Below are 23,499 nucleotides of genomic sequence, written 5' to 3'. Positions count from 1 at the left end.
GCTTCGGGAAAGTTGCGCAGCCAGCGCCGCGCTGAGCGCTGAGCCGGGCCTCCCCCAAGCCCAGACCACAACCCTGAGGGAGTGAGCCCTGCGGGGAAACGTAGTGGAAGGGGGGACTAGGCGTGGGGCGTGGGGAATATAGGGAGCCCTCCGCACCAGGAGAAAAACACCCAGGGAGCAGCCCAGCCTGGGCAGGGGCAGAGACAGCTCTGCCAAGAGCCTCTTAGCTGCAGGTTCCCACCCTTCTCCTCCCTCCGCTGGGTGCGTGTGTGTGTGTGTGTGTGTGTGTGTGTGTGTGTGTGTGTGTGTGTGTCAGTGCGTGTGTGTGTCCGTCCCCGTGTGTGTCCGTGCGTGTGTCCGCCTGCATCCCCGCCCCTCCCTCCCCTATTCTTTCTCCCCTCCCTCTCGCTCTCTCCCTCTCTCCTCCTCCTGGCTCTATCGCCACAGTTCCCTGAGAGCAGAAGAGAGAGCGCACCTCTCCCCGCAGATCCGCACTCTGCCCAGACTATGGGGCAGCCGGGCTGAGGCTGCCCAGACAGACCCTGCAGCGGCAGCAAGAGCTGGCCAGCCACCCAGCGCTGCCAGCCGCAGGCGGCCAGCGGCTCCTCTCGGAGGCCGGACGCCCCGAGGCTCGGCCAGCCAGGGACTTGCCCGCCTGCGCCCGCGGGACGGGCGCGTGCCCCGCTTCCTCGCTATTTCGCTCTGCCCTCGAATTTCCTGGCGGGCGAACAGGATGTCTCTCCCCGGGGGACTCGTGGGTCTTCTCCTCCTTTGTGAAGGTGAGTGGTACTCAGCTCGATCAGCCCAGGAAGTTTGGTCTGCTTCAGGAGACCCCAGATGTGGGAAGTGGGGGGGTGGGAGAATGGGAAAGGAAAAGATAAACAAGATGCTAATAATGCTGATATTTCGCTCCACTTTCAGCTTCGAAACTAAGTTAGAACAGATGTGTATTCGCTTGCCCGTAAATTTATGGAGTGGAGCAGATGGATATTAAAGTGTGTTTCTATTTTAAGGTTGTGAAAGATGGTTTTTCTCCCCCCCCCCCCCCCCCCATGGTTTTAATATCAGCGAAGTAAATTGAGTTTAGGCTAATAAACGAAAAAGACTGAAAGATGAAAAGTTATTGGCTTGTCACATTGACGAGGTTTTCCACAGCTGTTGGGTTTCCAATGCAAACAGAAAATCATTGTATTTCTCTTATCTCCATATGGACATGTTTTGCTAACGTGTTTTTCTGATGTTCACGGGAATAAATCACAATTGTAGTGTTGACTGTTTTTTTTTCCTTCTTTCTCCTCCCCCAAGGAACTTTTCTGAGCCTCCTCTGGAGATATGAGAGAATAGGGAATAATTTTTTTTTTGGGGGGGGAGTACCTTTCCGTAAAAACATTGCGGTTGTTGATCAAAAAGTGGGGGGGGGGGGCGTTTGAGGTGAATGAGGTGTTCAGGCTTTCTCATTCTCTGTGCTAGCTTGTAACATTTCATAGATGGTTAGACTCATCGCAGCTGGAAAAGTCAATATCAATTTCCTATTTTGATAGGCAACCGATTTTTCCTTAGAAGCAATAACACCTAAAGCTGAGAGGACCTGCCGAACTGGGGTGAGGGGGAAAAGGAGAAAAGGGAGGAAGAGAAAATGCAGGATGCCATGTTTTACCGTACATGATAAGGAAATCCTGTCCTACTTTATAGCTCTGTCAAATGTCTGATGCTTGTTGAAAATTGTATCCTTTTCCTTGGTTGCCTTTGGAAAACACGTTACATTTTTCAGGATTACTGTATTGCTAGCATATTACTTTTTGTCATAGCTGAATTTTCTGTCCTTCCCACCCTACTAGGTATTTTTTCCATGAGTTCATGTGAAAGTATATTTTGTACTTGGCCCAGGTAAGATTAAGTACAAATGAAGATACTTGATGTATTGAAAATGTTTGTGTTTTTATGGATCAGTTTAACTCTTTGAAATCTTTATTTTCTTCCGCTGTCATTTCCTTTTTTTCTGGGTCAGTAAACTGATTCTTCAGATAGAAATTTTTTCTGATGGCAAGTCTTAGCAAAGGAGATTGGGGGCGGGGTGCTGCTGTTCATTTTAATTTGATTTTCTTTCATGTTTTTCACTACCAGCTGAAAAAAATCTGACTGAAAGCACCTAAAAGCAAATCTTTTTGGATGTATTTCCCAGAAAACTGCATTGAGCCAGCTTGTAGGCATTTAGGCGTAGCTTTAACTCCCCATGCCAGGGAATAGCTATTTCTTATCATCTGAAGCACCGTTACTTGTTTATTCTAATCTGTTAGGATCACAACTTGCTTCCTGATATTAATGTTTCGCCTGAAGAGAAAGGATCTGTCTTCCCAGGAAGGTTCAGGAAGTTGGGAATATGGAAATCCAGAAGTGATCTGAATGACTCCTGCTTGATTCGGGAGGACCCTGGGGAATTTATTAAATGCTTCTTCCTCAAGTATTAACTATGCTGTGCTAATGCTAGATAGTACTAAGCTTGAAGCTCAGACAGATGTCTGCTTGCCTCAGTTTACCAATTATAGAATCATTGGCCTTAGGGGCTGATGATCTTGAGAGATGTTCTGATCCAGCAAACCCTACCTAAATAACATCCTTTGGGGCATCCATTTTGGTATCTAATAATTCCTTCCCTAACCAGAATTTCTTTTTGCTGTCATGACCTTAGGCTCAAGTGTTACAAGCAGAACCTTATTGCCTTCTGTTTTAATCTCGTTGGAGATAAAGGGGTCACCTTCTGTAAAGGTTGTTTAACTGCTCCTCCTTTTCCTTTCAAGGACCTTTTGGTTGCCCTTCCATCTTTCTCTGTTCTAAACATCCCAGTGTCCTTATTGGTGAGGGAGTGAGACTTCTGTCACCTTGTTTTACAGCCCTGGTTCTAGAGAAGGATTCTTATCACCCTTACTGTTGATTCAGACTGGCTTCTTAATATTATCCAATAGCCCAGCTGCAAATGAGCGCTTGGGGGAGGAAGGTTTGAAGACAGATTCCCCACAGCGGGTGGGGTCCTGTTATTAGGGAGAGAAATTGCTCTTGGAGCTGATGAGAGGTAGACTCTGCTTGCCAAGGGGGAGAAAGAGGGGAAAGAAATAAGAATTGTAAGATTTTCCTCATAACCTTTTCCCAATGACAGCCTGTCTTCACCCTAAAATGTTGTGTGTGTCTTAGAAAAGCTCAGCTTTCTCTCATGAGCTTGGAAACTTTATTCATTTGTAATCTTTGCTTTTCCTCTTAGCTGTTCCACTCATCCCTACCCCCACTAGGTGAACGAGAAAGAGACACTTAGATTTCATCCTTTTTTTCCCTTAGACTTCCCCAGAATGATTCTCAGTGGAACTTTGCTGCAGAACTGAAGAAGGCCAAACCCCTTTCCAAACCCCAGGGCACTTTTGTAGCGTAACTTGGGGCTTAGAGTCAGAGTTAACCCATAGGCAAAAGAAGCAGGAATCAAGCTTGCCAGGCTTTGGCCTTTGACTGACATGGGGAGGAAAAAAAGGCTGAGAACTTCAGCAGAGGAGTAAACAGGGATGTTTGTAAAGCTCTCTTGTGACCCTGGGTGGGCAACTTTGTATTCACAGAAGTTGTGTGTGTATTCTCTGCAACAGCAACAGCAGGAGAAATTGTTCTGGGAACCGATGGTTGATGTCCTCCAATATACCTGGTGCTGGGGTTCAAGGATTTGAGGAGTTTCCCTGCACAAGACTGCCTGGATCCTCTAGGAGAGCAAACCCTTGCCAGCTTCAGGCTGCTTAGCTCTGCATCCTCATCTTTCTGGAACTGCTGTCTCCCAAGAAATCACCCAGTCATTGACTGTGATCTGTTTTGATTTTTCAGGGTTAAACACACACACGGACACAGACACACAGACACACACACACACCTACCCCACAACTATAAGCTACATTAACAAAGCCCCTTTCTTATGCACACAGACTCCCACTAGATGAAATACAAACACATTTATTTGCTTCTTTCTTTCCTCCTCCCAGCTTTGCTAGCTCAAGAACGATTTCCTTGGTTTCCTGGTCAGGCAAGGTTGCAAAGATCAAACCAGAATGAATCTTGCTTCAAAGCTAAGATGGGAGCAGGAGCTGTGATGTTTTACTTGGCAGTGTGTATGTGAGTCTCTGCCCCCTTGGGGAATTAGGATTTTCTAGGGAGATGTTGCTTCTCTTGTTCATATTATGATAGGCTGTAGGATATAGTCTAGGAGGTGGAGGACTGAGGAGATGGAGAAGGAATATGGGCCTCCATTTTCCACTACCACCCCCATCACAGCCTGAGAGGGGTGGATTTTCCAGCTCTCTGCACCCTACCGTATTGGAGTGGGGGAGTTACCCCTGAGAGATACCAAGAAGCTTGGGAATTGGTAGGTTTAAAGAGGCCTTAGGGATCTGAGGTTAATTAGAGTAGAGGAAGGAGTGTCCTTCAGAGAGGAAAGATGGAGCCTCCAAAACTTTGGACTTTGAAGCTAAGCCACAGAGAATGGGTCATTACCACACAAAGTGGGTATCTGCTCACTTTTTAAGAACCCCAGGGTCCGAACTAAAAGTCCCTAAAATGAAAAACCAACAGTTCTCCCTTTCTGGAGCTTGGAAAAAATTCAGTGTGAGTGGGAAAGTAAAGTAGATAGTTCACTTCCCATCCTTGCTAGACCCAGGATCATAGCTTTAGAGATGAGAGGAATCTTAGAGGTCATCTCATTCTACCTCTTCACTCTACAGTAGAGGAAACCAAGGCCCAGAATGGGGGAGGGACTTGCAGGTAACAAGTAGCAGAATCCAGGCTTAAAAGGAAAGAGGAATCCAAAGGTGGCATTTTTCCCACTGTTCTGTACTGCTTCTACCCTTTTGATGAATTCCCAAAGCTTCCCATAAACTCAAGGAAGCTCTGAGAACCCATCTACAGCCAGGGAGGAGATGAGAATCAGTGCTGATGTGTTTCTGGGGCTAGGGCAGGGCTGAGAAGGGGGAAGTATAATTGGGGTTACATAGAAAGCCTCCAAGTGAATCACAAGGCTTGACTGACCCTTTGTGCTCTCTGAGGATTAAACTTTAGGGAGATCTAGGGCCAAAGGACAATAACTTTGGGGTCAGGAGATATGTTTTAACAGAAGCCCAAAGACAGTTTTGGGTATGTTTGCTCATTGTCTTTGGCTCTCCCTGCTTCTCCTCTCTCTGCCTCTCTCCTCTGTTTTTCTCTCATCACCTCTCTTTCTCCCTTTCGCCTCTCCCCTTCACTCCTCCTCCTTTTCTTCCTCCCTTTCTCTCTCCCTTTTCTCCCCCCTTTTCCTCCCCACTCTCCTCTTTTTCTCCTTTTCTTTTTCCTCTTCCCCTTCCTCCTCTCTCCCTTCTCCCTCCCTTTCTTCCTTCATTCCTTCCCCCCCTTTCTTTTTCTCTCCCTCCCTCCCTCTCCTTCTACCTCTGTCTTTGTCTCTCTCTTTCTCTATTACTCTCCCACACACACTCACTCTCCTATCTGCCAAGAGGGCATTGTTTTTCCATTTGGATTCTGACCTGGGGTATCTAGTTCCACTCGATTATAATTCCATCTCCAAGCTGGCATGGATCATTGGATGTATCTCCCAGTATCCCAGTTAGGGACTTTCCAATATATTTTTAATCCAGAGACAAAACCTCTTGCCCAAGGCAGCAACAGGCCTGAGCAGTGTTAGCCAATCAGTCCTTTCCACATAGTCCTCAGAGTTTTCCTGGTTGGTTTTTGGTGGGTCATCACTTGACATATTTTTGGCTTAGGGCCTTTACCTGAACCCTCCTCAGAGGATGAAAGCTAAGGTTTACATACTGGGCCCACTTCACCTGTTCCTCTCAGTTAGTCTGAGCCCCCACTGAGCACAAAACTGGTGCAGATCTATTCAGAAAAGAGGTATGTTTATGGAATTGGGGCAGCTAGGTGGTACAGTGGATAGAGCACCAGTACAGGAGTCAGGAGGACGTGAGTTCAAATTTCACCTCAGATACTTGACACTCTCTAGCTGTGTGATCTTGGGGAAGTCACTTAATCCCAGTTACCTCATCCTGGGTCATCTCCAGTCATCCTGATGAATATCTGGTCACTGGATTCAGATGGCTCTGGAGGAGAAGTGAGGCTGGTGACCTTCACAGCCCTCCCTCACTCAAAACAAAGTCAAGTGCAAGTCATGTCACCATTTCTCTGATGACATAGTCTTCTTCAGTAACGAAGGATGAACGTACATGCTTATGGAAAAGTTGTGGGTCAAGAGATAAAAGCCCAAATTCACTTTTTCAGAACATTGTAGTAGGTATTCCAAAAGTTTTATTGCAGCTTTAAGCTATTAAAGCTTAAATAAAGCAATTTATTTAAAGATATAAAATATCCCCTAATTTAGATGTCTTATTTTTTTAAATTTTTCATACTTGAGGCTTTTAAAAAAATCTTTAAAGGTAGCTGATAATCTGTAAATATATACTTAAATACAGAAGCATGGACCTAAGAAATCCTTTTGTTAAAAAATCAAAGAATTGTTTTCAATTTTTCTGCTGTAGTTAGCTTAGATTTTGGCATTTTCTTAAAGTGTGGTCTACTTATACTTGGCTCTGTGAGTGTTAGAAAGTAAGTAAAATGAGGAGGTTCAACTTACTGGTCTCTCGGGTTCCTTCCACTTCTTACATGTGGCGTGTTAGTGCTACATGTTTGGAAGTACATCAGTGTCACTGATATAATGGGCAGTTTGATTGAATTAGAATTTCTTGGTGAGCTTCCTATGGTATTATGGATTAAGTGAACAAAAGACTGAGCCAAATTGAACTAACTCCTACTTTTCCCTCTACAGAGTGATTTCCTGGGATAACAGATATCAGTTATATAAGGTGAGATGTGTGAAAGGACAATATTTGCCCACACCAGAGAACCTTGTATAATGGGGAATTCCTTCTGGAGGATCATTCTGCTACAAAATCTAGTGTCCTTCAGGCTACCATCTTGGTCGCCTCTCTCTATTCTCTACCCACTCCCTTACTGATTTTATTAGACCCCATGGATTTAATAACCTTTATACAGATGACCCCCCAGGTATGTGTGTGTGTATGTGTGTGTATATGCACACACATACACACACACATATGTGTAAATGCACTCCTAATCCCTTTCTTGACCTTAGGCCCTCAGCCCCAAAGGCCTACTCATTCTCTTTATCTGGATGCTCCTTTAGCAGCTCAGACTCAGCCTGTCCCCCTCATAAATCCAGTTCTTCTCAAATTTATGTTTCTCTTGAGCACACCATGATTCCTAGGTTCACAACCTCAATCAGGTTCTCTTCCTTCTTTCTCACCCCATGCCACATTCAATCATTTGCCAAATTGTATCTATTTTACCTTGATAAGTTATTCTTAATCCTTTTTTGTGTTGGTGAAGCCTATGAGCCTCTCAGCCTGATGTTTTTAAATACACAAAATACAGAGGATTGTAAACAAATGCAGGGTTGAAATGCAGTTATCAAAATATATTTACTCTCCCTCCAAGTTCATGGACCCCAGCTTAAGAACACCTGATCTGTCCCCTCCTCTCCAGTCATATAACCATCAAGCCCTCATCAGAATTTGTCTAGAGGATTGAAACTGCCTTTTAATTTGGTCTTTCTGCTTCTAATCCCTTCTCTTCCAAGTCTGTCATCTACCACACAGCTGGCAAATCAATATTCTGAAGCCATAGGGTTGACCATTCCAACCCTTCTGTCCGTAGTAGCTTTCTTTTGCCTCTAGGATCAAACACAGACTCTTTCACCTGCCATTTAAATACCTTCACCATCTGGCTCCACTTGACTTTTGTGGATGTACTTTATATTACTTCCCTTTAAGCATTTTTCATGGTCAAATTGCCATGCTAACTATTCTATTCTTGATACCATACATCTACAGTAGTTCTCCATCATTCCTGGAATGCATTCCTTCCTTACCTCTGCTTCTCAGAATCCTTGCCTTTTGGTTCAACTCGGGTGCTAGCCCTTATGGAAAAATCTTCCTTGATTGTCCCTACCTCCCCACACATTTATTAATGTACTTCTTCCTCAAATTACCTCATGTGCATTTTTACGTGATATGTGTGTGTCATGAATCCCTTTGAAAATTTGATGAAAGCTCAGAAGACCCCTTCTCAAAATAATGTTTTTAAATGCATAAAATAAATAGAGGACTACAAACAAATCCAGTACCTATTTTAAAAAAATACAAATGCAAGCAAAGTCTTATAAATTTCGGTACCCTGAGACAAAGCCCCTCTTGCCCTACCTGAGTTACCGTTCTGAAGGAGACTAGCAAACTGCTGCTTCTTAATGATGGAGTGCATTCTATGCCTTCTCTAACCCCATTTTGCTCTATCAGTGGACAGAAAGCATTGTCCAAGTCAGAAGATGTGGGCCAATAAAATGTTGTGTAGCCTTGCAGGTCATGTTATCTTTTTTATCTTAATTGGTTTATCTGTGAACTGGATATAGTAGTAACAGTGATAGCTAACATTCATATGACCCTTTAAGGTTTACAAAATGCTTTACATATTTTCTCATTTGATCTTCCCAGGAACCCTGTGAAGTATGTGCTACCATCCCCACTGTGCAGATGTGAAAATGGAGACTGAGAGAGGTTAAGTTACATATCCAGGGTCACCCAGAGCTAGTGCGTGTCAGGCAGCATTTGAATTTGAACTCAGATCTTTCTGTCTTGAGATCCAGGGTTCTGTCTACTTCACCTACCAGCCACATCCTGTCTTGTTAACTCACAGCATTCTTATGAGGCTAAAATGATATCCTGGACTGGTATGTGAAGTCCTTTTTGAAAATTCTTATAGTTCATATTTACAAAGTATTCCAAGGTTCAGAAAGTGTTTTCTTCACAACTTCAGATGAAATAGGTAGCATAGGAATTATTCTCCCATTTTATATTTAGGGTACAGCTACAGCATTGCATAAACAGATGCCAGGAGTCAGTGAACTTCCCTGAACCTCAGTTTCAGCATCTGTAAAATAAAGGAATTGGACCAGATGGCCTCAGAGTCCCCTTTCAATCCTAGAGCTGTGACCCTATGACCTGTCAGTTTGCTTGCAGTCTGGCAGCATTCCTGCAGCCAAATGCAAGTTGCAGCTCCCTGTGACTTAGATGGCCTTGGAGAGGTATCTTGGCCAAAAACATCGATTACCCCAAGGCTGACCTGGTGACAAGTTTTCTAACTTCACTTAGATTGATCCTCAGTCAACAGGCTTTGGAGGCCCATACTTAACACCTTTGTAGCATTGTAGCATCTGTCCCAGTTTGTATTCTATCAGCAGAGTCTAGAAGATTTCAGGGGCAATCCCCACGTCACGCTGAAGGGTTAGAATAGGCATGGTATGGATAAAAGAGTACTGGCTTTGGATTCAGGAGGCCTGGGTTCCAGTCCTATCTCTGATGCCTACTTACTACCTGTGTTGCTCAGTCATTTCAGTCCTGCCCAACTCTTCATGACCCTACTTGGGGTTTTCTTGGCAAAGCTACTGGCGTTATTTGCCATTTCTTTCTCTAGCCCATTTTATGGATGAGGAATTGAGACAGATGGGGTTAAGTGACTTGCTCAGGATCACACAGCTAGTAAGTAAGTGTCTGAAGCCAGATTTGAATTCACAAATATGTGTTTTCCTGGCTTTACTCTATCTACTGCACCACCTAGTTGCCTTTATTACCTGTGTATCCTTGGACAAAGCACCTTATCTCCCTGGACCTCAGTTTCATTAGTGATAAAATAAGGGGGTCAGATTAAATGACTTCTGAGATGTCTTTCAACTCTAGATCTAAAATCTTCCAACTTACATTGTATATAATATACATGTATGTTACACATATGTATATATGTGTGTACACACAAAAGTGTGAGTATGTGTGTGTGTGTGTGTGTGTATATATATATATATATATATATATATGTATATATATATATATATATATATATATATGTAGTGTATGTGTATCAGGAATATATCCAGAATAATTCTCTGTGTATGTGTGTGTATACACAGACATACACACATATAAAAATTATTTCTTTCTGTGATCACCTCCTAGGAAGGATAGATGCTTAAGGATGATGGTGTTGATCTGTCATCAGGCTTCCTTTTAAGTGTACCTGAAGAATCTGGTACTTTGTTGGGAGAAGGTTTTCTTGGTCCATAGGGTACCCTCATTTCTTCCCTTGAAAAGTCCCCCGCAACAGGGCTAGTGAGCTGCCAAGCTGCTGACACATCTTGCATTTCCGGTAAAATGGTGTTACTATAGATGCTTTATGCAGCGGGGTGTCTTCTGTATCTTTAATGAGCCTCTTACCGGGAAAGCAAAACTGCTGGATGGGATTCTGACTTAAGTTATAGCCACTGGTTGGCCTGCCTGTTGCTGGCTGATTCAATTTCTTTCTGGGAATCTCTCCGCATCACACAGGAGGGCCTGATGTTCTCTGTCAAAGCTTGTGTGGTGATGAGAGAGGCAGGCCAAGTTACGTGATGGGCAGCAGGCTGACCTAGCTTTGTGTCTGACTTCCTTTTGGGGCTGACACTTATTTCTAAGCTTTTAGGGGGAGTCACAGTGTCAAGGAAAACAGTGGTGATCGTGGGAGGGGCTAGAGCTGGAGGGAGAGCTCCTGGTGAGGTTGATTGGTTCCCTTAGCCATACCTGCCCTGGCATTTTAAGAACAGCCACAGTTTTAGAAGAGCTAGAAACATTTCCTTTGGAGCAGCCAGGTGGTAAGTGGATAGAGCCCTGGGCCTAGAATCAGAAAGACTCATTTTCACAAATTCAAATCTGATCTCAGACTAGCTGCATAACCCTGGGCAAGTCACTTGATTCCTGTTTGCCTCAGTTACCTCATCTGTAAATTAGCTGGAGCAGGAAATGGCAAACCACTTCAGTATCTTTGCCAAGAAAACCCCAAATGGAGTCACAAAGAGTGACTTTTTTCCAAAGAAAATTTCTTTTATCCTCCTTCTTCCCTGGCTTTGCGCCACTCACTCCCGCCATCTCCCCTACCAACACATGCCTAGTATGAACACAGGGATCCTTACCTTTGTCTGCCGTATTGCAGATGTCTGAGTTCTTAAGAAGCAAAACGATTAAAGATATATCTGATCTTAGGGACTTATTTGCAGGCAAAGTAGGCAGTTACCTAGGTTGTAGGTGTTTCTGGTTCCCTCATCCCCCAAGAAAGCCTTTTGTTTCCTTTAGCAAATGTTCGTAGCACCATGAAACATCTGAGGGAAACTCACTTAGGGAAAACTGTAAGGCCGGAGCCTCTGTCACCTTGAAAATATGTATGTTTCCTCAAGATGTCAACTGTAGGAAATGGTTAAAGAATTTCCTTATTTGCTGCTATCAGAGATGGCAGGAAGTTTGAGCTGAGGCTGTATCTCTTTACTGGGTCCTTGAACTCTGCTGCCCCAGCGGGTGCTGACTCATGTTTTTGATCAGACCTTGCTCCCTGCTTTGGACCCCTTTGCTTGGCATCACCAACTGGCTCTGTGCAATCGACCTAATGCTTCTGGTACATCCCTAAGCAGACGTTGCAACTCTAGCCTCTTCCTGAGCCCCATTTTAAGAGCAGAGGAACATTAGTCCCCGCCAGCCAAAGGCCCGCCTTGGCGCTTGGGTGGAGAGAATGGCTTTAGAGCAACAACATTATGGTGGTGTCGGTGAACCTGTTTCCTAAAAGAGTACTTGTACCTACATGTAGAGCAGGAAGTCCAACCATTAGGGTCATTTCTTTAATTACTGCTCAGTCCAGGCTTCTCTTTAAAAAAGTAGAATCTTCCCTGGAAAGTATGAAATATGTCAGTATAGTATTAAGTTAGATAATAGATATAAAGTACTTACTAACTGTAATAAACCATATAAATCCTTATTGTAGAACATCAGAACTGTAAGTGACCTCTAAGGCAAAGTCCTTTGTTTTATAGTCTTAAGAAATGAAGGGCCTCCTGGCCCTTAGCCCAGAAAGGCAGGCCTTGGAGGAGCTGAAAGACAGAACTGACTTGAAGTATTGAGTTAGGGACAAAGTGACTTTGTAGGTCACTTTCTGGAGACACTGGACACCTCGTCAGGGATGTCATGAAGAAAGGAAAAGATGGAAGAAACATGCAGAGGAGAGCAGGGGTCGTAGCTAAGAGCACACTGCCCCTCTGGCCTGTGGTTAGCGACTACATGTATGTGCGGGTAGTAGAGGACAGGACAGTGACGGGAGATGAGCAAGGTGTATCGTTGCCTACCCCCCCTACATTGGCAGCAAGGTGCATGTCTCTCCCCACACTGTTGGCAGAATCAGTCATTATTGTCCTCACTTGGACTGTTTTTACAAAATCATAGGCAAACTAACAGCAGTAACATTCCATTCCATTTAAAAATCTGCTTGGATTTATTCTTTGGCGACCCAACCTTTGTCTTAAAACAATGGGAAAAATAATTGAAATAATGATCACCACCATGTGCTGTCTAGGGGTTCTCTCTGCTGGGAGGTCTTTTTGCCCTGGGGGGCTTACTATCTGAACTAAGTGACCTGAGAGCATGCAGTTACCTCACTCCCCCAGTGTGAATTTGAATGAGGAAGTTACTTTGGACCATTGGAGGTCCCTTGCATAGTATAAAAATAAATAAATAAAATAGATAGGGGGAGGAAATGTGTGCCCAAAACAACTGCACAGCTCCTGGCAATCCAGAACATTGTCTTTCCGGTCACTTAGAAACAAGAACATTGTGGATCATTGGTATCTCAGAAACCTCCCTCCAGAAAGATGCTCAGCTCCTAAGGGATCAGGATGGGGAGGGAGGCAGGGAGAGGAAGATCATACTTTATAGAACAGGCTCTGGAGATAACTTTCCCCACCCAGTTGCCTGATGGCACTTAGCCCAGAGAGGCAGGCCAAGGAAGAGCTCCAAGACAGAAGTTGAGCACTTCTCACAATCCCTACCCTGTGGTTTTCCTCATTGGCCTGTGTTCTCGGGAGGAACAAGATTTGGACCTCTAACTCTTATTGTGGGTTTAGTTACTCAGTTATGAGTTCTTTCTCCTCTCTAGTCCCCATGGTGAGCATGGGCCCATAATCATCCCATTACCTGCCAACTTTCTTTTCACCATTGTCTTAAAATTGGAGGGGAGAGAGAGAGAGAGAGAGAGAGTGAGAGCATGCGCACATGTGTGCAGAGTTGGTGCCCTTTGCGTTAGCCTACAAACTATTGGTTGGTTGTCCTTTGTACTGGAAGAGGACAAAAATGCAGTCACTATGTTGGGGTCAAGATACAGTATGTCCTATAGGCAGTGCCAGCATAGCGTTACTGACCCCAGGAGAGGAAGGGGCAGAATGTATTGTATAACCTTGAGCTTGTCACGAGTGGAAAGAGTGTTGAATTTGAGGATCTGCTAACCCAAATTCTACTCTGTTGCTAACCAGCTTCAAGATGATGATCTGCATCTCCCATGCTCCCCCACTTTGTGCTCACCTGTCAGGTGTGGTGGTGGGCCCCAATAATCCTTGATTCTTTTGCCACTGGTGAGAGTCTGGGATTCATACCTGCCATTTCTCAATCTCCAAACAGAATGGAGAAAGATTAAAGTGGCCGAGGAGAGTTGACAGATGGAACCAGATGAAGGCTCTCATGTTCACCTTTGTGAATTTAAAGCCAAGTATAACCTACCCTCCTTGCCTACTTTGCTTTTGAGATGAGATGACATAACTGAATAAACTAAGTTTCTGTTTCTGCCAAAGAAAAACTTTATGATGGAGGGGGGCAGGGATGGTTCTCATCCATATCTCTCTCTTGTAAATTGTGGGAATAGATGGGAAAAGTGCTTTTTTAGTATCCACATTGCAGTAAATTATTATGATCACTTGTGACTTTGGGCAAGTCATTTAATATCTGTTGGCCTCAGTTTCCTAATCTGTCCATTGAGGATGATTAAGTTTACCTGTCACATCCCAGGACTGTGGTCAGCGTCCAGTCAGATGTGGAAAGACTTGGCAAATTGTTAAAAACTGTACAAGTGATAGCATCAATAATTCCCATTCAGTCACTACAGTCTCTCTCAATCTGTGTGAATCAGGCCAGCCCAAGTTTGTCTTTTAAGTTTTGCTGCATCCTTTGGTCTTTTCTCCATTCTTATTTTCTTTCTCTTTTCTTTCCTGGCATGGTATGGTGGAAAGAGTAGAGTACAAGCTCTGAATGTAGAGGTCCTGCATTCAAATCCTGCCTTGGATACTTGGTACCTTTGTGACCTTGGTCAGGTGTCCTTGGGTCTACCTGGGTCTTGTTTTTCTCATCAGAAAAATAAGGGGGTCGAAGCACATGATTCCTGAGACTCCTTCCAACTCTAGAGCTATAACCTTAAATCCTTCTCTTTGATTTTTATGTTCTTCTCTGAAGTCTAAATGAAGTATTTACCTTCCTGAAGGAAGACTGGCATTTTAACGTGGATCAAAGGGTAAAATGATGGTGCAATTTCAAATGCTGGGCAATGCCCCTGGAGTCATACTAGGTAGTCACACTCTGTAGGTAGCATACTATGTATGCTGGGTCCTGTTTAAATCTTTCCCCTCTTCCTGGGATGGTTCCATTGACAACCTAGCCCTGTTGTTAGCATAAGTGGCTTTGCACCATTTCGCAGGAAGGAACTCTGATTACCGGATGGATGTACTGGAAGGCAAATGGTCAGCTGGAGAAAAGCCCAAGACTGAAGCTGATAGTGGTGGGGTGGGGTGATCAGTGTACCCCCCTAGCAGAAAGGAAATGTGAAAGTTTATTGAGCTCATTGTGCTAAATGGCCTTTATTCTTCAGAATTACTTTAGGAATTGAGCTAAGTAAATCAGTGTTTCCTTTGATTGTAGAAAGAAAATGGGCTACATTATACCTAATGGTTAGCTAATGGCCTTTTAGCTATGTGTTTAGAAAACTAATTATAAATTATATTTAGCTGTTAAAACTTTTGTCCCAGATTGGTGGCATGCCATAACTTAGAGCACAGGACTGGGAGCCAGAAGCCTAGATTTTCTAACTCCACTGGAGACTTGTGTGACTTTAGGCAAATTGCTTAATTGTCCTGGATCTCAACTTCCAGCAGTGTTGTAAAGTGGGAATGATAACATCTCTCCTTTGCTTCTGAGGGATGCTTTAAGATTACTTTACTCCAACACTTGAGGGAGCCAAGATTTCTTTGATGAGCCCATCCCCTTCACCACTCTAAATCTCCACCCTTTATGTAGTTTTTATAAGTTATTGTGGCTGAAAAATTCATCCTTTTGAGGCCAATCTAATGATGAACCTCTATGACTTAGATGGGTTGGTCCTAAGAATTTACTAAGCTTATCAGAGCCTCAGTTTCCCCATTTGGAAGTTAGTCATGGATTAAATGATACTTAAGGTTCTTCCTAACTCTGAAGTCATCCATTGTGACGATTTCAGGTGATCATGCAGTTTCCCTCTAGATAACAAGATATTGGCAACACTGGTTTTTGTTTTCAATGCTGCCTGGAAAGGGTGGCTTGAAAGCTCAGGACAGTGGGGTACACCTTGATCCAATCCCACTGAGCTGTGTCCAGAGTGATCCCTTTGCCTTCACCATCTTCTGATCAGTATCTGGACCTTCAAGGCTCCCATCTATGACTAGAGCCCTACAAGTACATTGGCCTGTTACTTAGCTTTCCTGTCTATTTATAAAATACTTCCTCCTCTTTTATGACTTGTTCTGCTTTTTTTTATCACACCTTTTACTTCACTCCCAGACCCTGAGTTTTGTTTGGCTAATACTTCCCCCATACCAGTGCCAGAATGTATTAGCATTCTTTTCCTGGTCTTGGTGGAAGGAAGGCAAAACTCAACTCCAAGCCACGCTGTCACTGCCTGGGATGGTTCTGGGGTGGGTTTCTTCAGGGGTACTAGCTTTTTGAGTTGTCAGAGTTAATATGATAATGAAGGTGGCAATAATAAAAACTGGCCATCACTTACATAGTCTTAAAGTTTGCAAAGCACTTTGCAAATATCTCATTTGAAGTCTAAAAACAACCCTAGGAAGATGGCATTATTATTATTATTTTCTTCATTTTACAGATGAAGAAACTGAGGCAGGCTATGGTTAACTGACTTGCCTGGGGTCATACATCTAGAAAACAACTGATTTGAAGTCAGGGCTTCTTGATTCCAAGTTCAGTGCTTTATCTACTGTGCCATCATAACTGGCCCAAGGTAAACAAAGAATTGGTAAGAGAGCATACAGATGCCCGCCAGTGGGTTCAGGTCATTTGGTCCAGAACTCTCCTTTCCCAATCCCCACTGAAAGACTTAACCACTACAGTTGTTGAGCTGTTATCAATGTGACCATTGAAAGATGTTTTAGAATCTGGAGATGAAGAAAGGCAGGTGTTGACTCAGTTTTATAAAAGGGGTAGGGAAGATGATGGGGGTAATTATGTTTAATGCCTTCTATTCTGGAAAGTTATAGAAAATATTATTAAAAGGAATGGCTTGGGAACACTTAGAAATGTAAAAATGAAGAGCCACTATGCCTTCATCAAGAACAGATGCGATTAACTACACTTATTTGCTTCTTTGGCAAGGGAGACTAACTCAGAAAAATGCTGTAGACAAAATACACCTGGAATTTGGCAAAACACTGGATTAGACAAAGGCATTTAATTAATTGTTGTGCTCAGGACAGAAAGAGATGGGGGAGATAGACCAGTTAAGCAAATTCATAACTGATTGAATGCTGGAATTCCACGATCAGCCATTAATGGAAGTCTCAAATGGAGTTCTGCAGTCGAATCATCCAGTCTGAACCAGTTAACACATTAGTGTTTTGGAAAAAGGCATAGATGTCATTTATCAGATTTGTAGATAGCACAGAAATGAAGATAAAGTCTAGATCAAGAAGATGGGAGGGATAAAGAACATGCTCTATGAATGAGTCAAGATCCAAAAAAATCTCAAGAGGTTATAAAAGTTTGAAATAGGATTCATGAAGACAAATATAAAATCCTGTACCAGTACTTGGGCACAAGATGGGATAGGCAAGGCAGCACCATTCCTTGTGAACAAGAATTGGGGATTTTATAGGATCATCAGTTTCAAGTTGGAAGGGACCTTAGGGGAGATAATATAGTCCAAGCCCCTCATTTTACACATGAGGAAACTGAGGCTCAGAGAATTTCAGCAACTTGCCCAAAGCTATACAACTGTTAGGTGGGAGTCAGGAATTGAATTTCCTTTCAATTTGTTTATAGAGCTTTAAGATTTCTGTGTTTGCATACTTAGGTATAGGGGACCAACTCCAGTTGTCCTGATCTATATCTGCCCATTTGATACAGATGGCTCCAGAGGAGAAAGTGAAGCTGGTGGCTGTACAACCCTCCATCACTTAAATCCAGTTCACTCTGAGTCAAGACATCATCCTCATGATGTCATGGGTCCTCTTCAAGAATGAAGAACAAACATATTCAAGCTATGTGGATCAGCTTGTTTCAATGTGAAATTGCCTCCATCTTAGTTCATTCTTTATTTTGTTGAGTTGTTCAGTCGTGTCTAACTCTTTGTGATCCCATGGATCATACTGTCCATGAGTTTTTTTTGACAAAGATACCAGAGTGGTTTGGCATTTCCTTTTCCAGTGGATTAAGGCAAATAGAGATTAAGTGACTTGCTCAATGTCACACAGCTATTAAGTGTCTGAGCCCAGATTTGAACTGAGGTTTTCTTGATTTCAGGCTCAGTGCTCCATTCATTGAGCCACTTAGCTGCCTCTATAACTATACAGACATGCAAACTGTGCCGTCGTCTGTATTCTGCCATTTCGCAGGCAGATATTCATTGAACTTTTTATCTGAGTATAGAACTTTACTGCCTGCATTATTAACCTGTAGCACCTGGATCAGAAACACACTCTGAATTAACACAGGTTCATGGGGAGCCAGAGAGAGGTGGACCTTTAAGTAGCAGCATGGCTCATGTTTTCACCCAGGATTTTCTCTGGGAGCATCAAAATTTGGCTTGCTTTGTCCTCATCCACATCTAGACCTCCCCTTCAATAAGGAAAGAACCATGTTTCCATGGAGGCATTCAAGCTAACAAGACACTGAAAACTTTATTTAACCCAACCCAAAAATGAAAAATCATCTAAGCCCATAAACAGTTAAGACTATTCATCTTTCCTCTCCGATGGGTCTGCCTTCTGTCTACCTATGTACAGTCTTCCAGACTTGGGATACTACATTGGATTCTCCCCCAAAGGGAAGAAAACACCAAGGGAAGAGAACTCAGAATCTCTAGAGAATAGGCCTCCCTGATTCTCACCTGCCCATATAGAACACATTGTCAATAAAGTACTACTTCTGGTCTAGATTCCACCTCTACCTTGGCTCTGGTTCCCATAGTTCCTGGCTTTGCATCATATCTTTGGTTTGGTGCAACAACTCCTTCTCTGCTTGGTACAGCCTTATAACTTGGCCCCTGTTGCTTTTCAGGTTCCCATAGGCCCAAGATAGGCACTGGAAATACTCACTATAACTGCTGTCCATTGCCAGTCCTGGAGAAGAGCTGTGTAGTGGTGCAGACCTCCCTCCAGTATGACAAATCTCTTTCTGTGTGTAATTTCTTTCTATGTGTCTGTTCTATTTTTTCTCTATTCCTGGAATCCCTTTGTAACCCCCTTTAAAATTCTAAGCCCCAGGTTATAGTAATGGAAATTAAGTTTGAGAGAATCAGAAGGTAAAGTGGGTAGAGAGCTAGACTTGGGGTTAGAAAGACCCAAATTCAAATCTAGCTTTATACACTTACTGTGTGAACCTGGGCAAGTCACTTAATCCCTCTGAGTCTCAGTTACCTCACCTGCAAAATATGAATTTGATGGCCACCAAAGTTCCTACCAAGTCCAAATTCTGTCCCTTTGATTTTATGAACTTCACCCTCAGTATCATGTCAGCTCCTCAGCATTCTCAAAGAGGAGCAATGACCTCATGAAGATGTTTTAACTTGAGCATGTGTGTGAATTGAATTTAAGTGAGACAGAGTTGCACAAAGTCATCAGCCTCCCTCTCTTCTGGAGTCGTAGAAGTCCAGTGAGTGGCAGGATGTTAGTCAAGACAACTAGTAATGGCCTGGGTTGCAGTGGGTGACCTTGGCCTTTCTAAACTAACGTCTTTCCCAGGCCTCAGTTTGTCTGAGGTAATGCCCTTGCTATGAAATGCTATGTTATCTTATTCCTACACCCTGCTTTATACCTTAGTCCGAACTGGAGTTGTAGTATTTTGGCACTGGAAGGGACTCAGGGCTAGTTTACTACAAAGAAACAGGATTGAAAACCAGGATTCTGGTCTCTCTTTCGAGTGTTTGCCAGACTGGGATTCAGGGGTTGTGAGAGAATCTCAGCCTCAGCGTCTCTGGACCAGGTGGGTAGGGCTCATCTCCAGGTCCCTGGCTACCTCTTGTCAAGGGGTAACTCAGAGCTGCCTGTCTTCAGCAGGGAAGGTAAAGCAGGATGGAAGTCTAATAGACATGAACAAGAATCTGAGCTCACCTTGGCATTTTCTGTTCGCTAGTGCCATTGATTCTCTCTGCCTTCTTAGTCAATTTGCCTCCTCAGCTTGGTCTCAGGCACCTGCCTGACCTTTCTTGCCTCTCAAACAACTCCTTTGCACTTGACCTTCCTACTTTTCTTAATCTTTAGAATCCACCTCAGCCTTGCAGATTATTGTATTCCTTTGAGCCATCCCATTTATAATACCTACTGGTCTCCTCCTGCCTGAACAGATGTTTGTTCCCGGTCCCATTTGATCAGCTTTGTCCTGCTGCCTCCCATACCCTGGTTTATTGGGAGATTATAGGATCTAGGCTAAGGTTCTATTGACTTTTGGACAAAGCTTTCTGATTTTTCTAAAGTCCAAGCTTGAAATGGATGAATGAATGAATAAGCTTTTAAGCTTTTCTGCAGTGCAGAACACTGTATATCAAATGCTGGAAATGCAAATAAATAAATGAGATCATCCCTACCCTTAAGGAACTCACATTCTAATGAGTGGAGGTGCCACAAATGGGGCAATAGTAAAGCCTGATGTCAAATAACCCAGTATGTAGTGTAGAACTATAGTTCTGTAGTGTAGAACTCATCTGAATCCCAGGCAAGTGAAGACATCCATCCAATTCAAGTGCAAATCAAGACATTGCTCTCATGACCTCCTTGGTCCTCTTTGATTTATATCCAAACTATTTGACATTGTGAAGGACTTCGGTGGCAAGAACTTTGCCTTTCAGTCCTTGCGTGGTGATGATAGCGCACCATTGGGGTTGCTCCCCTCGAAGATGGTGGTAGGTCAGGTGCTTGGGGGCATTGCTACTCCTGAGGCTCTTGGGCTATCTGCGTTGTTTTCTGAGGAAAGTAGTGATTGTGATTTGCCCAGCCTCCCTCATGCACCTCCAGGAAGAAGGAACATGGGGGTGGGGCAGGAAGGAAGGGGAAGGGAGAACAAAGCCTTTTATATTCTTATTAGACTAATTGGACACTTTTCATTTCACACAAGTGTCTCTTTGGGGTGGATGGCAGGTGAAGGAATATTATTATTGCAACAATTTTAGTAATATACAAGCTCCTTTTAAGTAAGGGCAGGAAGTGTCTCACTTGGGTTTTGGTACCCTCGGTGCCTGGCACACAGAGAGGAAGGAAGCAAGCATTTATTGTTTATTTCTCTAGGCACTGTGCTAATAAGCACTTGACAAATATTATCCTCATTTAATCCTTACAACATTTCTTTGAGGGTAGGTGTTATTATCCTCATTTTACAGTTGAGGAAGCTCAGGCAGATAACAGAAACGTGAGTTGTCCGTGACCACAAAGCTAATGTCTCAGGTCCAATTAGAACTCAAGTCTTTATGACTTTAGACCTAACACTCTATCTACTGTACCACCTGTTTCTACGTGTTGATTAATTGATAGGGAAAGAGTTTTTAACATTGACAGAATTTGCGTGTTCTTTTACAGAGATTTCTTCCCTCAAGCTTCTTTGTCCAGACCCAGGAGAGATGAAATTCCCACTCTGGTCTCCTTTATGTGACAGCCCTGCTGGTCCAGCCCTCAGAGATCATCTCTTAAAGTTGTCATGGGAGTTTCATGGTAACAAGGGGCCAGATTGACAAATGCATAGTTAAGGGAGAGGCCCAGTATCTCTAGCTAAGACCTGACCTAGCCCTGAGAGTTGTTCGTCTCTATCCTGTTTGGGTCATTAAAAACAAACAAACAAACCCAGACTGGGATAGAAATCTATACTGTATGGGACAATTCTTATGGTTTCTTAATCTCTTTGAGGTTCCAGGCTTGGACATTTCCGTGGCTGGAGGTGCTATAGGCAGGCATTATTCTTATCTAGAGGCAGGCATTTGGAGGCTGTTTACTTGGGCTGGACTTTTTTAGTCATTGGAGCAGTACAGTCGGATCTGCTGTAAAGCATTGTAACATGGCTGTTTCTTATAAGACTCTTCCTGTGGATTTTTCCTTCAGCACCTGGCAGGAACTAGAAAATATGCCTCTGAACACAAAATGAGCAATTCTTTCCCTGCTTTCATCACATTTTATGTTCTGCATGGTTTGGACCTCAAAGTGGAAGAGTAAAAGGCCAGTGAGTGGCTTCTGTCTGGAAAGCTTGAACCTCGAGGTTCAAAAATATTGACTGCTACAAGAAAGAAGAAAATAGGGTGAATTTTTCTAACTAGATGAAATCAATAAACCAGAAAGCATTTATTTAGCACAGGTCTGGGAGATACAAAGAAAAAAATGAAATTGTTTCAGTTCCAGGAGCTAAATTCTACCAGAGAACTCTTCACGTTGATAAATTAGTAAATATGGGATACATATGAAAATAAATACACAGGTATTAGAAAGGGACACTAACAGTTGGGGCAAGTAAGAAGAATCAGTTAATCATGGTGATGCTTGAAATGTGTCTCCAAGGGAAATAGGAGTTCCCAAGGGTTATAGGTAAGAAGGTAAGAATATTACAGGTCTTGGGGATAGCCCATTCAGAAACATGGAGGCAAGAAACTGGAATGTTGTGTACCAGGAACAAGTGGGCCAGTTTGTTTCAAACACAGAGTAATTGAAGATTGTGGATGGACGGGGGGCCAGTCTTACCAAGAGCTTTAATTGCTAAATATTTTACATCAAGGCAATTGGTGAATCACTAAAATTTATTGAGTAGAGTGGTGACATGAACAGACTATGCTCTAAAAAGATTAATGTGGCAGCTGTCAGGATGGATTAGAGGCTGGAGAGCCTAGAGGCAAGGGAGACTGGCTGGGAGATTGATGAAATAAAGGGAGGCAACTTCTTTCCTGGTTCAGTCCTTTTCTGCCTGTGTGACCCTGGACAAGTTCATGTCTTCTTTGGATCTAAGGTTCTTCATAAAATGGTGATGCTGACTTAGGTAACCTCTGCTAGCTCCAGACTGTTCCAGTATTTATTACCAGCTGGGTAGGATGATGTCTGGGAAGGAAAAAAAATGTGTTCCTACATTAACCATCCTAAGACTTATTTTGTACCATAGCCTAATGTGATACGTGATGCTACATTTTCGGCTTGTCTTTTATATACCTTTTAACCAACTGTAAACTTCACAGGAAGTGTGGGGGTGGGGTACAGTGGGATGTTCTCTCTTCTTGCTTCCCGCATGGGTAACCTTGTTGCCTTTAGTTTCAGCCCGGCTCCTACCCAGAAAGGTTGTGCAGGAGACCTTGGATTTCTCAGGGACAAAAGCTGAGTAGAGCCTGTATTTACTCTGCAGAAGGGCACATGTGAACAATCTCTGGATTTGGAGGCAGAAAACTTAGGGCTGCGGTTTTGGCCTGGACAATCAGTAATTGTATGGGCTAATGCAGGGATGAGGAACCTACAGCCTCAAGGTCACATGTGGCCCTCTAGGTCCTTGGGTTCAAACATTTGACTGAGTCCAAGTTTTACAGAGCAAATCCTTTTATGGAAGTGATTTGTTCTGTGAAGTTTAAATTCAGTCAAAGGGCTGGACTTGAGGACCTAGAGGATGACTTCAAGGCTGCAGGCTCCCCATCCCTGGGCTAATCACTCTAACTTTTTGAGCCTCAGCTTCGTCACTTGTAATCAGTCAATCAAACAACATTTATTAAGTACCCACTGTGTTCCAGGAGCTGTGCTGAGGGCTGGGGATACAAAAAGAGGCAAAAGACACTCCCTTCCCTCAAAGCAGATAATCTAGTGAGGGATGGTGGTAATTCTAGTTGTACTATTTTCCTTTTGTCCCTGAGGTTCAGAGTTGCATCAAAGTTTTCTGAATTTTAAAGAGATACAGAAATCACTATGTTCCTTGTTCCTCCCTGAAGAACTAGAGGACTGGAGAAGGTGAAGGACTGCTCAGAGAAGTCCCGTGAAGTTTTTTTTTCATGTAGTACCAATGGAATGCCTTAAGTAATTCAGTAAGTTGCAGAGCA

The 23,499-nt window shown here is 43.3% G+C and overlaps 1 protein-coding gene across 1 annotated transcript in view; it reads left to right on the top strand.

Moving 5' to 3' along the window:
- The first annotated feature begins 420 nt into the window (after positions 1 to 420).
- The window catches only part of RET (ret proto-oncogene), a 152,719-nt gene continuing 129,640 nt past the window's right edge, over positions 421 to 23,499 (top strand). The window contains 1 exon segment of the mRNA XM_072628013.1: positions 421 to 779. Within this exon segment, the coding sequence (XP_072484114.1) occupies positions 734 to 779 (46 nt within the window). The 5' untranslated portion in view covers positions 421 to 733.

Source organism: Notamacropus eugenii, chromosome 1 (assembly GCF_028372415.1).
Source record: "Notamacropus eugenii isolate mMacEug1 chromosome 1, mMacEug1.pri_v2, whole genome shotgun sequence".
NCBI lineage: Eukaryota > Metazoa > Chordata > Mammalia > Diprotodontia > Macropodidae > Notamacropus > Notamacropus eugenii.
Note: the sequence above shows the minus strand (reverse complement) of the source record. Positions and strands in the feature narration are given on the sequence as shown.